Below are 13,125 nucleotides of genomic sequence, written 5' to 3' on the forward strand. Positions count from 1 at the left end.
AACTCAGCCCTCCAGATGTTTTGGGACTACAACTCCCATCATCCCTGACCACTGGTCCTGTTAGCTAGGGATGGTAGGGGTTATAGTCCCAAAACATCTGGAGGGCCGAGTTTGCCTATGCCTGCAGTAGATTATGCCCCAATGGGAAATGTAAGTATCCTGAAAGAAAGCACAGAATCAGAAACAGCCGCTAAAGTACTGGCTTCAGTTGGCAACTTTGTTATTGCTGCATTTGAGACAAGGAAATTGAAGGGAAAATGATAACTGTTGTGTTGAAAAGAAAACAAATCGTTAGGGTGTTGCCACAGGCAAGTATGAATTCAAGTAGATATTACAACTTCCTACAAAGACCTGGTGCTGACTTGCAATTTATGAATGTCTAGTTATGTCTAGTTATGTGTCGTATGCACAGATTCTTGCCTTGGAGTCATTTTATTTGTATTTATCTGTCAGTGAACAATTATGTTGGTCACATTGTGTTGCTAAAGGGTCATTCACTCATGCCAGTGTACTGCAGCAATTCAGGCAATTTGCAGCACAATTGTATGCAATTACTTCTACTTAGAAGTAAATCCTACTGTGTTAAATGGGACATACTTCTGAGTAAGTGTATATAGGATTGCAGCCTTTCTTGGTTTTTCTCCTATTTAATTGTGAACTTTCAGAAACTCTTAGATCTAGGCTCGTTTTATATATGAATATTTGGCCTAACGTTTGTGAATAATGACTCAACATCAAAACTTTTTGTTTATACTGCAGAATATGATACTCTCTTCAGTGAAGAAAACTGCTGGTCTGGCAGACGTGCTTGGCTTTTCCTCACTGACTTACCAGGACTTACATAAACTTCAATAGGCTTGTTTAGCATGCATCCTTTTGTAATTAAAGTGCAATGGATTATAACTGGTAGACTTATACATATATCATATGTCTAGAATTAGAATGTTAGCTTTATTCTTTTAGTCTAGTTCAGGGTTTCCCAAACTTGGGACTTACACTGTTTTTGGACTACAACCCCCATCATCCCTAGCTAGCAGAACCAGTGGTCAGGGATGATGGGAATTGCTGTCCAAAAATGGCTGGAGACCCAAGTTTGGAAAGCCCTGTTCCAGTTTATAATTCCCAGCTACTTAGTTAATCAGACTTTCTAGCTGTACTTCTGTTGGGTATTTTGGTTTCATTTTATGCTGCCTTCTTTTCTAATAAGTCCACCTCATTTAAAATTAACGTCTGACTGAAGCCTTGATACTAAATCCAGTATTAGTCACTTGCTGTTGAGTAATTTGGTGACTCTGATGCTCAGGAAGCAGAGAGCTGTGTTTTCTCTCTCTTGCTCCTTTAGAATCAGAGGGTGTCCAGTAAAGGTCTGGGAGCCTCCTGACCCAAGATGGTTGGGCAGAAAGAGTGTCCCTTGCAGGGCTGGTGACAGACCCTGAATATCTGGACCCTGGGTTTTGGATACCAGTCCTTGACAGTGACAGCCAAGAGTGCCCTTTGCATCTATATCTAGGCATCAGCTGTGTAGTTTCCTAAAAGATAAGCTTCTTGGGGTTGCAAAACCTTTATGTTATGACATTTTCTCCAAATTACCTGTTGGCTAAGATGGTTCATTAGTAGGACCAAATGAGTTTCAGTTGCCAAATTAATCCTGAAACCCTACGGGAAATGGTCTCCTCATTAACAGAACTGGGGCCACACACAGAGATGTTGACTGTTCTAATAGGTTCATTCTGTGTCTCCCAGCAAGTTTGTCACTTAGGAAAGAGAAGGATCGAGGATTTCATTGGCTGGCTGAAAAGTTTTCAGTCTTCTTCACAACCTGAAGCTGTACTAATTGAGACTTTGTCACACAACTGCAGTTGATAGATGCTAAGAGTCGTATATACAGTTCCAAGGCATCTATTATACAAAAGGCAGTTTGGAATAATTATAGCTCAGCACTGCTAAACATAGTTTGTTTTTTCTTCCTGGAACAGTACCCTTTCCTCATAAATTCAATATTTTTGTGGGCTGTATATGATGATAGTTTGGCTGCTGACTCTGCCATGATTTGCAAAATATTTTCCTTTAAGGAAGGTGGATGGCTCAGTAATAACATGATTTTTTATGATGTGGGCACAATGAGGCAGACAGAAACATCTAAGAATATATGTCCAGCAGCAGTAACATCTATGTGAACTCACACATTAGAAATATAAACTGCAGAAACATATGTAGCATAGTTATTTGTTCATTCACTTAATCTCTAAGCCATTTTTTCCAGTAAGAACCCCAGGTGAGTGTAGCAGATCCAGTGAAACAAAAATAAATTATTTTAAGACAACTTAGTGACTCCATCCAGAAGAGTGGAACCATCATGCCCTAGAGAAATTGTACCACCTACCATCGGCTTCTCATCTTGTCCAGATTAATCTTCTTGGGTACAACAGCATTCTCCTGATCTGTGATTCCTAGCAACTGGCATTCAGAGCCTGCCTCCTGTCTTTGACAGTGGAGTGCAGCCCTCCTGGCCAGTAGCCACCTATAGCCCTCTCCTCCTCCGTGAATTTCTCTAATCCTCTTTTAAAGCCATCTAGGTTGGTTTGGGATGGGAAAAGCAGTTACTGACATGCTCCTCTTTCCACCTCCACTAGTTCGGTTGTTTTCAGGGGCAAAAACACTTTCCTTGAATTTCTCTCTCTCCCTCCCTCCCATCCCTTCACACCTCAGCATTAGGTAATCATAAAAGCATACCAATGCAAGTAGATAAATAGTTACCACTGAGACAGAAAGGCAAATGATGTTTCCTTGTGCTCTGGCTTCCATCAGGTTGTCCCGTTGAGCCAGAAGCAGTTTAGTCCTGCTAGCCACACGACCCAGAAAGCTGTCTGTGGACAAACACCGGCTCCCTCGGCCTGAAAGCGAAGTTGAGCGCCACACTCCATAGTCAAATTTGACTGGACTTAACCATCTAGGAGTCTTTTACCTTACTTTACCATACTAGGTAATCACCACAGAAATATTTTTATGGGAAGGCAAATTTCAGGATAGATCAATCCTACTGTAAGGGAAGGGAAGAGTCCAAGGCAGAGGAATCACCATATCCAAACTCTGCCAAGTTTACATGGGCCAAAGCAAAATCATGGGTGGGGGGCAGATCTTACCTGGCTATTTACAGTAATCTCTCTTGATTTCCAAATTTTCCTGCCATTGAGTCCTATGGGAGGGAAATTCACTACTCCATATCCATGACTGGTAGATAGATTTTTGCTGTTTTGCGGGTGTGCCAATAGCACAAGGGAGCTTTGGATTTTGAAGATCTAAAGTCTCCCTCAATCCCCTGGCATGCCTCTTTTTCCTCCCTTATACATCTGACATTAGAAGAGGGATGGCTGTAGATGTTTCTGTGGTCACATCAAGGAGGCCTCCAGTGGTGAACCTCCCCCTGTATGAACAGAGGGGAAGATCCACTGTGTCCTATGGCTCCTTGAATGTCTGTTAAGCAACTATGTATTTAGGATATCCACCTATTTTTATATAAGTGACAAAGTTTAGCCATATAAAACCATATATATATTTGTCCCCATCTGCTGCTGGGTGTAAGTTATTTGAGACCTTAAAATCTGAAAACACAGCAAGCTATATTAAGGAGATTATGCATTTTTTTAGTTGTTTGCTTAGCATGGGACTGAATCATTTTGATTACTTTGGAAGCATAGCAAAATTCCGTTTTTGTTGCTTGACTGCTAGAGATGACACTGCTTTCATTGACAGTGTTCATTTATTTTTGTAAGGCAGCAAAAATGCTAGTGCTGCTTATAACAGGCTCTGTGTCTTCCTTGGCTAATATATGAAGTCATTCTTAGTGGTTTACAGGAGACATTTTGCTTGACAATTTAGGGGTGCTGTTCTAACATTATCCATCCTCAAGCTGTCAAGTGCTCTGTAATATTTTAGTCATATGTGAATCTTAAAGGTAAAGGTAAAGGTACCCCTGCCCGTACGGGCCAGTCTTGACAGACTCTGGGGTTGTGCGCCCATCTCACTCAAGAGGCCAGGGGCCAGCGCTGTCCGGAGACACTTCTGGGTCACGTGGCCAGCGTGACATCGCTGCTCTGGCGAGCCAGAGCCGCACACGGAAACGCCGTTTACCTTCCCGCTGGTAAGCGGTCCCTATTTATCTACTTGCACCCGGAGGTGCTTTCGAACTGCTAGGTTGGCAGGCGCTGGGACCGAGCAGCGGGAGCGCACCCCGCCGCAGGGATTCGAACCGCCGACCTTTCGATCGGCAAGTCCTAGGCGCTGTGGCTTTAACCCACAGCGCCACCTGCGTCCCATATATATGTGAATCTTAGCTTGTTGTCAAATGGCTCAAAGGATTTTAGTTGATTAATAATTCTTACTTTGAAATGAGTAATCACTCAAAATATATTTGCGTTTTACTCAAATTGCAATATTTGCTGTATTTTTCATGCTGAAAGAAATATAGTTTACCATATACTAACAATGGCTATCACTCATTCTTAGATGGAAATGCCATCTTTAATATTTTTCTTCGATATTATCATAACAAAAATAGATGAGCTGGCTTTTTTGAGAAGCAAGCAGTTATAATTTCAGTCTTTATGCTGGCCCAGCACATTTATTTCCAACAGTGTGCACATATAGAGGACATCCATTTGGTGCCTATTTCTCCATCCTTTCAAGATTCTATCCCCATTTTACAGATATGCAGATAAGGGCATAAATTAGCAAGTTCATTTGAAAATCCAGGTCAGATCAAGCTTCAGGAGCAAGAGGCCCGGTATTTTGGTCTAACCACCATTTCACCCTGCTTTTCAGCAGAATTATGCTTTCCTAGAATGACAGCATTTTCTCGAGCTTATGTAAGTCTTGAGCAAAAGCATAGAAATTTATTTTCTTCGCATTAGTGCAGATTATTGTGGTTTGCTGTACCAATCTTACTCTATCTCAATATGCACTTTTCAATCTATATTTTCACCAAGTGGCAGTTTTAAAATCCAAATGTCTGTCATCATACATTGAAGAAAGTTTCAGCTTTAATAGATGCTGCTAAAAGGCAACCGCTAAGTATCACTAGGATTTGCAAAAAGTGTCCAGAGAAGTAGTCTGATGTCTGATCATAAAAATGTTTCTATTCAGCAAGAATACCTCTGTCTGATGGAACTGTCTCAAAGTTTTGCTAAGGTCTGATCCTGATTTGCCACATTCTTTCTAAATAAAAACTGCCTCAGGATGTGATTTGTGTAGTAACCCTAAGTAATATAACCATACTTCTGGAATTACATATAATCACAAAAGTCCTTACTGTTTAAGCAATTAAGTCATAACAATTTTAGAATGACACAAAAGTTGGATCTCAAGGAGTTCACCATTTATCTAGGTTTCATCTGGTATCCAGGCAAAGGCTATCAAGGGACAGTATTTGTGAAAGTTTGAAATTATATATCATCTCTGTAGCCTCCCCTTCTTAGAAATATTTTTCCCCAGTTTTTCCCATTACTTGGGAGATAATATCAGGTTGAGAATGATGTCATATTAACAGCGTGAGAAAACAGTGCTCTCTTACCAAAAGAGAAGACATATTAGAGTTCTTTTAAGCTCATCTTTTTTAAAAAAAACACACCTTAATTTGAGTCCATACTCTTTCAGCCATGTGAATTCTGAATACATGTTATAGACTCACAAATGGCTATTACAAATGTGAGTGGCAAACCATTATACATTTTCATTGTTTCCATTACATATTTTTATACTCTTTGCACCACAAATCAGAACGGGAGAATCACAATTATTGCGTAGTACAGAGGAAGGCAAATTTCTGTGGTGAGAAAAAATTAGAGTGAGCAAAATACCTGAAGTAATTTACATACCTCAAGATGTCTGTTAGGCTACACTTATATGAATGCATATACCACACAAGAAGCTTACTGATCATAACAGAAGATAGCATAGCAAGCAAATTATGATGACTGCATTAACCACAATGTCCTCTGGAGCCTAATTTATACTAGCTGGGAGATGGCGATTGGTTATGGCGATGAGAACAATATTGTGATAGGAAATGGCTTAGGCTGCAATCAGCCCACTTATCAGGAACCAAGCCCATCAAATTCATTAGGACTTACTTAAGGGTAGGCATAGTTAGACTTGCAGTGTTAGGTGCTAATGTAAGTTATCTTAAGAAAGTTCATGGAGAGTTTCCTGCCCCCTGCTTGCAGTCATCTGTGCCCCCTGCAAATCTCTCTAGAGAATTGGAGGCCCTCCTGAACAGTGAGGGATGTCCAGTTAGCCCCTTACCACAGGAGTCTCCATCCCACATTTTCCCTACCAAACCTTTTTATGTTGGAAGCTTTTTATGGGAGGCACAGATGTCTGCAGGGATAAAAAGCAGGTGAGAAACATTAACTTTCTTAAGTAAATTTATCTTGAGACTCGAGTCACTGCTTATTCTGAATGGGGAGCTGTATTAAACTACTGTAGCAAAAGTTGCCAAGAAGTCCCAAGGCACCTTTAAAACCTAACAGATTTATTATAGCTGGGGACACCTTTGTCAGATACATACTCTCAATTTGCAGATATGCTTGTGCATGTATATGTCAGGCTAAAGTGAGCTGAATAACAAATGAGCATAACAACTAGCCATTGGGTGCATTCGCCATGCATCATGGCGAACGTATACATGTCTGCAAAGAGGGAATTATGCACATTTCCCAGCCAATGCTTTCCAACAGGCCTGGGGGAGTTGTACACTCCCCAGGCAATATATATAATCTCCACCGATTCTGGAGAATACTAGGGTGGCATTCAGTGTCGCACTAAGGCAGTGGTTTTCACCCTGGGGCTCTTTAAATGATAGTCAGGGGTGTTGCAGGCAATACTGGCCTCTGTCCCTCTTTCCTTCCCTCCCTGCTCTGATGCCCTCTTGTGTCTCTGCCTCCTTAGCTGTTTGTGGCAGCAGCCCTAGCTACAAGCCCCCAGGCAAATAGTGCCTCTGGGGCTGGCCAAGAGCTAAGGCGGCTTCAGAGTAAGCAAGTAAGCAGGCATGGGAATCCAGCCAGGCAGTTTGCCAACCCTTGCTGTTGGGAATGGACAGACCTCCCAGGCCTCTGTGGGGCAGTGTGGGGAGGCACCTCTCTTTGAGGCGGGGGGGGGGCAGCTCAGAGACCAGGGGTGCCCAGAGGACTCCCAAGGAGAGGGGAGAGGAGAGGAGGCTGAGGGAACACTCCACAAGGGAGGGTGTTCGAAAAAGGGTGAGAGCCTGTCAACTCTGCAGGCAAAGAGTGATATAGCTGGGCTCCTGAGCCCCACAGGGAGCTGTGGACTTTAAAAGGTTGAAAACCTCTGCACTAAGGTGATCATTCTGTCAGCACAAGCATTTCTGCTTGCCAGATATAGCAGTCCCCCCCCCCATGCTGTTTTGTGGGTTCTCTCACCACCACCCCGAAGTCAATTTGGGGGTGCAAGGGGAGAGAAAGGAAAGCCCTGTTGTGTTGATGGAACTTGTTGTGTTTCTCCTTCTAGCACAACTATTTAGTTGAATCTGGCCCACAATATCTTGACTGCATTTTATGCATTCTCCAGGCAATATTCATAATCTCCAAGAGACATCAGGTAGCATACATATCTGAACAGTTTTCTACATTCTCTAGGCATAATACAGAATCTTTGGATCAGGTTTCCTGTAGAGTGTGTGAGAGTTGAATTTTTTTTAAAAAAAAAAGTTAAAAGGAGATACTTTTTCCTTTCAAGAAAATCAACCATCTCTCATGCACTATACAGTGGTACCTCAGGTTACATACACTTCAGGTTACATACGCTTCAGGTTACAGACTCCGCTAACCCAGAAATGGTATCTCGGGTTAAGAACTTTGCTTCAGGATGAGAACAGAAATCGTGCTCTGGCGGCCCGGCAGCAGCAGGAGGCCTCATTAGCTAAAGTGGTGCTTCAGGTTAAAAACGGTTTCAGGTTAAGAACAGACCTCTGGAATGAATTAAATTCTTAACCTGAGGTACCACTGTACAGGCAATACCTTCCGGGGTCTCTGACTTCCTAGAATACTGGACAATTTGCAGCAAGAACACTCGCACACCCTCAGCCACCTTATAACTTTAAACACACACAATTTCCATAGCCCAAATTACTTCAAAAATTACTTTTTACTACCACCATATTTTATTGGATTTGCCTTAAATGCAACTGAATATAATCTGCAATGCATGAAAGTGATTCTTTAAACAAAAAGAAATAAATGAACCAAAGGAAATAATATATAGCATAAATAAAAGCAGGAACCTTGAGAAACATCAAAAGGAAATGAAGCATTAACCAAAACTCTTAACAGAGCAATTACTCACAGAACACCATTCCATAATGGAGCTGAAATGGTTATTAGATAGTTGTGGGGATGATGCAGCCAGCTATCAGATATTTTCAGTCGTCTCCTTCACAAGCAATGTTCCACATATCACCTACCATTGCTAATCCTCCACTCCCCACTGTAAATAATAATAATAATAATAATAATAATAATAATAATGATAATAATTTATTTATACCCCGCCCTCCCTGGCCAGGCCCAAGCTCAGGGCGGCTAACATCAAAGTATGATACATTAAAAACATAAATCAAACAATCAATTAAAATACATCTTAAAATCAAATTTGGAGCAGAATAAAATCAGATGGCAACCATCTTGCTCCTCCCTCTGCTTGTTTATGCCTTGTTCCCTCTTTCCTCTACCGTCTCCAGTAGGGCAAGCTGCTGTTCAGCCCTCAGCCCTTCAAGGAATACAGAGAACAGTATTGTTTACATCTGGATCTGTGCAGGTGCACATTGAAACGAAGCATCCCTGCTCCAAAACATATATGAGCATCGTTAATATTCCCATTCAGTGGATAGAAAGTTGAGTGTAACCTCCCTTCCCACAGATCCACTGTAACATCTTAAGATGGAGCAGGGCCTAAGTAGTTCTGCAGGAGGAAGTCACTTCCACCCAAACAGCAATTCTGGAGTGTGCTGCTGCTTCATGTGATGTAAACAGCAGTAGTAAAATGCAGTTGTCAAAGAAGTTGACATGAAGCTAGCATGAGAATTTCTGGACTGGTGAGTTGGAAGTAGTGTTATCAACACTAGCAGGGGTGAGCATTGTGATGCAAGAAGCAATAATACAGATATATATTAAAAGTCCATTCATCTCTCAGGCTACTTGTTTGGGCAAAGAGTAGCTGAACAAAACAATAGTATTCTTCAATAGTTGTAGGGTAGAAAGGAGAGATAAAGGAAGGTGAGTTAAATAAAAACCTTTATGCACCACTCTGCCACTCCCTTTTTGCAACTCTGTTTGTATGCATTTCCTTTATGTTTGGATTTTCAGCAGAGGGCACTATACCATAATGAATATCATGGAGCTATAATGGCCGTTACTATAACTGATGGGTGAGATACAAGCCTTCATAATTTTTTTTTTAAAAAAACAACAACACACACACCCAGAAATATGAGAAACAATGCACTTTTTCCTGAAGTAAATTTCAAAACTTTGTCATTATGTGCCCTGTGCAAAGATGGAGTTTAAAATGAAAGTATTATAAGTGATACTGCACATTCTGTAATTTAAGATGCATCATTCAGACCATGAGACTTTGTAAAAGGTTCACCACTGTCTAACAGCCGCAAATAGGACTCATGCTTTCTTTGTCGGGTCTCAGATGCTGCAATAGAAGCAGGCGTTTTCAGTTGTGGTCCACAAGCCCCATGCCGTTAATATGCACCCGGTGACTTTTTGCTGCAGCTATTTTATTGTTTTATGAAAAGCGTTAATAAGAAAAACTCATTGCAAAATACGCACCCATTGACTGTGAACAGATAAAATCAGAAACAACTGAGAACTCAACATCTGTGCAACAACTGATGTGATGGTTGGAGCAGCTTCAGCAGCTCCTGAGCCTGTGCTAATTTGAAAAAGAACAGGATGCCACTGGCACAGGATTCCAACTTCTGGCCAGGCTTATGTTCAGCTGTGAGACAGAATAAGTTGCATTTCCGGGCTAGGAGCTTGCACAACTGCTCTGCTCAACAGCATTAGCCTTTACAAATATTGTGTAATACAGTGCCATGTGGAATGCCAGATAACCCTGGGGCTTGCCCAAGCTTGGCTGCTTAAAATGACCTGCAGGTGTGTTGGGGGCGGGGAGGGCTACATCAGCACAAGCAGATTGCATCACAACTGTTTATTTACCCATCACTCCATGGGGTCAATACTCCCATTGCTCCTTGGGTTCTGCTTTTCATTAGCCTCATGGGAAAATGAAAAATACTTAACTTTTTCCCCACTTGATGTTGCTACTGCCGTTAATTCTAGAAAACAGTCACAGACATGTAGAAGTAAATGTTATCCTTTTCCTTCTTTTTTTTTTACCAGAATATTTGAACTGAAATGTGAATTAATTCAAAATGTACTCAGACTCATTTTCTCAACCCTTTGTATAACAGCTGCCAGTGTATGGAGTGAAAAATACCAAAGAATTAGAATTGGCTTTTTAGTAACTTTCATGATCCATGCAAGTGCAAGCCAATTAATTGTTCCAAAGACATATTTGGAATTTGCGTGGACAGGCGGAGTCCCCAGATCCTGAGCGGTCCCCCCCGTCATGTGGAATAATGACTCAAGACAACGTGCTATGGGATTAAATTGGCCACAACTTTATTAAATTTCAAATGTGGGTAGACCTTGGCTCAGGCATTGGGCGTTCTCCCTCCCCAGTCCCCAGCTGGGGACTTAGGGAGCTTCAGGGTTATCCAGTGTGTGTGTGGGGGGATGGGCCGGCTCTGGAGAACATATGTTCAAGCAGAGATAGCCGCCCCCGTTACGCCGCCGCCGCAGGGGAGAGCAATGACCACCTTTCGGCGTACAGTCAAAGCCTCCCTTCAGAAACCCCTTTAACGGGGAACCCTGGTATCGCCGCCGCAAAGAGGAAGATGGACTAAAGGATTCCGCCCAAGGCCTGATACCGCCAAAGTTGTGACGTTTTGCTACGGGAAAGGCAAAACCTGCCATTGCAGGGAAAATCCTTTCCAGCCCTTTAACAGCGACCTTAACGTAGCAGCGCCCGCATACCTGTGGAGAAAGTTAACCTGCAAAACCTATGAAGAAAAGTTAACCTGCAAAAGAAGACATTAACTGAGGGTGGTTAGGGTGGGAGAAGCTCTGGAGCCAAGTGAGGATTCCCAGGTAAGATCCTCCCTCTGTTGTGTAGGCAGGTAATCCCTCCCCTACCTGGCCTGGTCTCCTTGGCAACGCTTCCCCCAGGTGGGATTGGACAACTGACTGAGGTAGGCGGAGACCTCCAGGTATCCCACCTGAGGGAAGGCAAAGCCAAGCCTATGCTGATGGGGCTGCTCCAGATCTAGGGCTGCGCGCGTCCACGCAAAGAGCGCCCCCCGTTTTAAGCGGGGAGCGGTCATTGCTTCATTGTACTGTTTTTCTTATTCTTTTATAATTGCTAGCAATAAAAAACTTTTTTCAGGCTTTTAAAATTGATTTTCTGTTATTTCCATTTTGAAGGTTCTCAGCTTATAAGTACTTATATGGCAAACAGCAGCAGCATCAACAACCCCCAACCGATCTCCACATATAGCATAGCATTTGGTTCATTTATATGTCAGAAACCACCTAAATACCATGGGGAGATGGAGTGGAGGGCTGCAGGGGAAGCAGAAATAGGAGAAAAAAACCTCCTGTTCTCTTACAGTAGTGTTCACTTCGTTGGATCAAAAGCTGTTCTGCAAGCAGAAGGGCATTACAGGATTTCTAATTCATCACAGTTCTTTATCTTGGTAGTAATAATTGGCATTTACACCACAGGAACCAACTAAAATGAATTCTAAATAAAAGTAGACTTCCCAAGCAAACATGGACATAATACATGAAAAGTAAATTCCAGACGCCTTTTAAATTTTTATAATGAGATTTAATAAGGTAGCTAGGCCTTTGGTCAACCATTATTCAACACAAAGCATTCTATGCCAATCATGTGTTTTCTGTTTTGAATTACAGCTCACCACAGCCACCCTGGATGGCAAACTGCAATTGTTCCTACCGGATTGTCAGCCTTGACTTCCTTGGCTCTGCTACTTTAAGAATAAGGCTCTCCGACAGAAAGGAGATATTTGGTTACTGGGCAAGTTACAGCATTTTTCTGTTTCAAATATAGGCTTCCAGATTATGTCTGCCCTGGGATTTGCTCCAAGGTCTACTCTGCTGGAAAAACATTTTGTATAAGGGTACAGAGTCCTTTCTGCCACTTTCCTTGCAGAGCATTATCACATTCAGGTTACCTTGGACTGCAGCTTTGGAAGTGCTACAGAATAGGTAGATGTATAATATTATGTTGGGTTGTTTCCCATTATTAATAGCTCTAGCCATCCTAGTGCAATTTGTCTGGAAATATCAAGTAAGATTTAAGAAAGCTGGTGTCCAGCAGCATATATACACTTTTTGTTGTAGTTTGTTGGGATTTCAATAGTTATCTCCACAACCAGACATTTAGCAAATAAACCTTTGTACCATTATTGGCTAAACCCTTATGCCCAATAATAAAATGATATTCTAGTCATTTGTGTCCTTGCCTGTTGATTCAACGTGAGGGGAAATATGAGGTTCTGAGCATTACTGAGACATACAAGCAAAGGTTTACTATAGTTCAGACACCAGTAGATATGATACCAAACATATTTCAAGACTAAATGTTATGCGGTCCTTTTCTCCTTGTCATGTATAAAGACTCTGGAAGACAAATCACACTGGATTTCTGGCTCCTTAAGAACCAGTACGGAAAATGTGGTTTGCACTATTTCGCAATAGGTTGCTAAATATGTCACTGTGGTATATTCAACTTTTACATGAATTCTTTAATCTAATTTTGAAGAGCATTTTGAGGATAATCTTTAAAAAGCTGTGCACACTGAGTTGGGTCTAACTAAGTCATACTCAGAGTAGATTCAATGAAATAAATGTCATTCTTAGAACTATTTCCCAAAAGAAAACCCAATTCTAATAAGAAAGTCAGTACCAGTAAGAAGTCCAACCCATCCAAAAGTCATCTTGTTCAATCCATCTTTAA

At 41.7% G+C, this 13,125-nt stretch overlaps 1 protein-coding gene across 3 annotated transcripts in view; it reads left to right on the plus strand.

The window, feature by feature from the left end:
* Nucleotides 1-12,618, plus strand: part of WDR27 (WD repeat domain 27) — a 63,980-nt gene extending 51,362 nt beyond the window's left edge. For all 3 annotated transcript variants that reach the window (XR_013837505.1, XM_079971335.1, XM_079971334.1), the window contains one exon: nt 12,060-12,618. Coding sequence is in view for 2 of the 3 variants with exons in the window: in XM_079971335.1 (XP_079827461.1) it covers nt 12,060-12,119 (60 nt within the window). In the remaining variant the exon portion in view is untranslated. The remainder of the gene's footprint in view (nt 1-12,059) is intronic.
* The last annotated feature ends 507 nt before the right edge of the window (nt 12,619-13,125 follow it).

The sequence above is a fragment of the Podarcis cretensis genome (assembly GCF_951804945.1).
Source record: "Podarcis cretensis genome assembly, chromosome: 3".
Classification (NCBI taxonomy): Eukaryota; Metazoa; Chordata; class Lepidosauria; order Squamata; family Lacertidae; genus Podarcis; species Podarcis cretensis.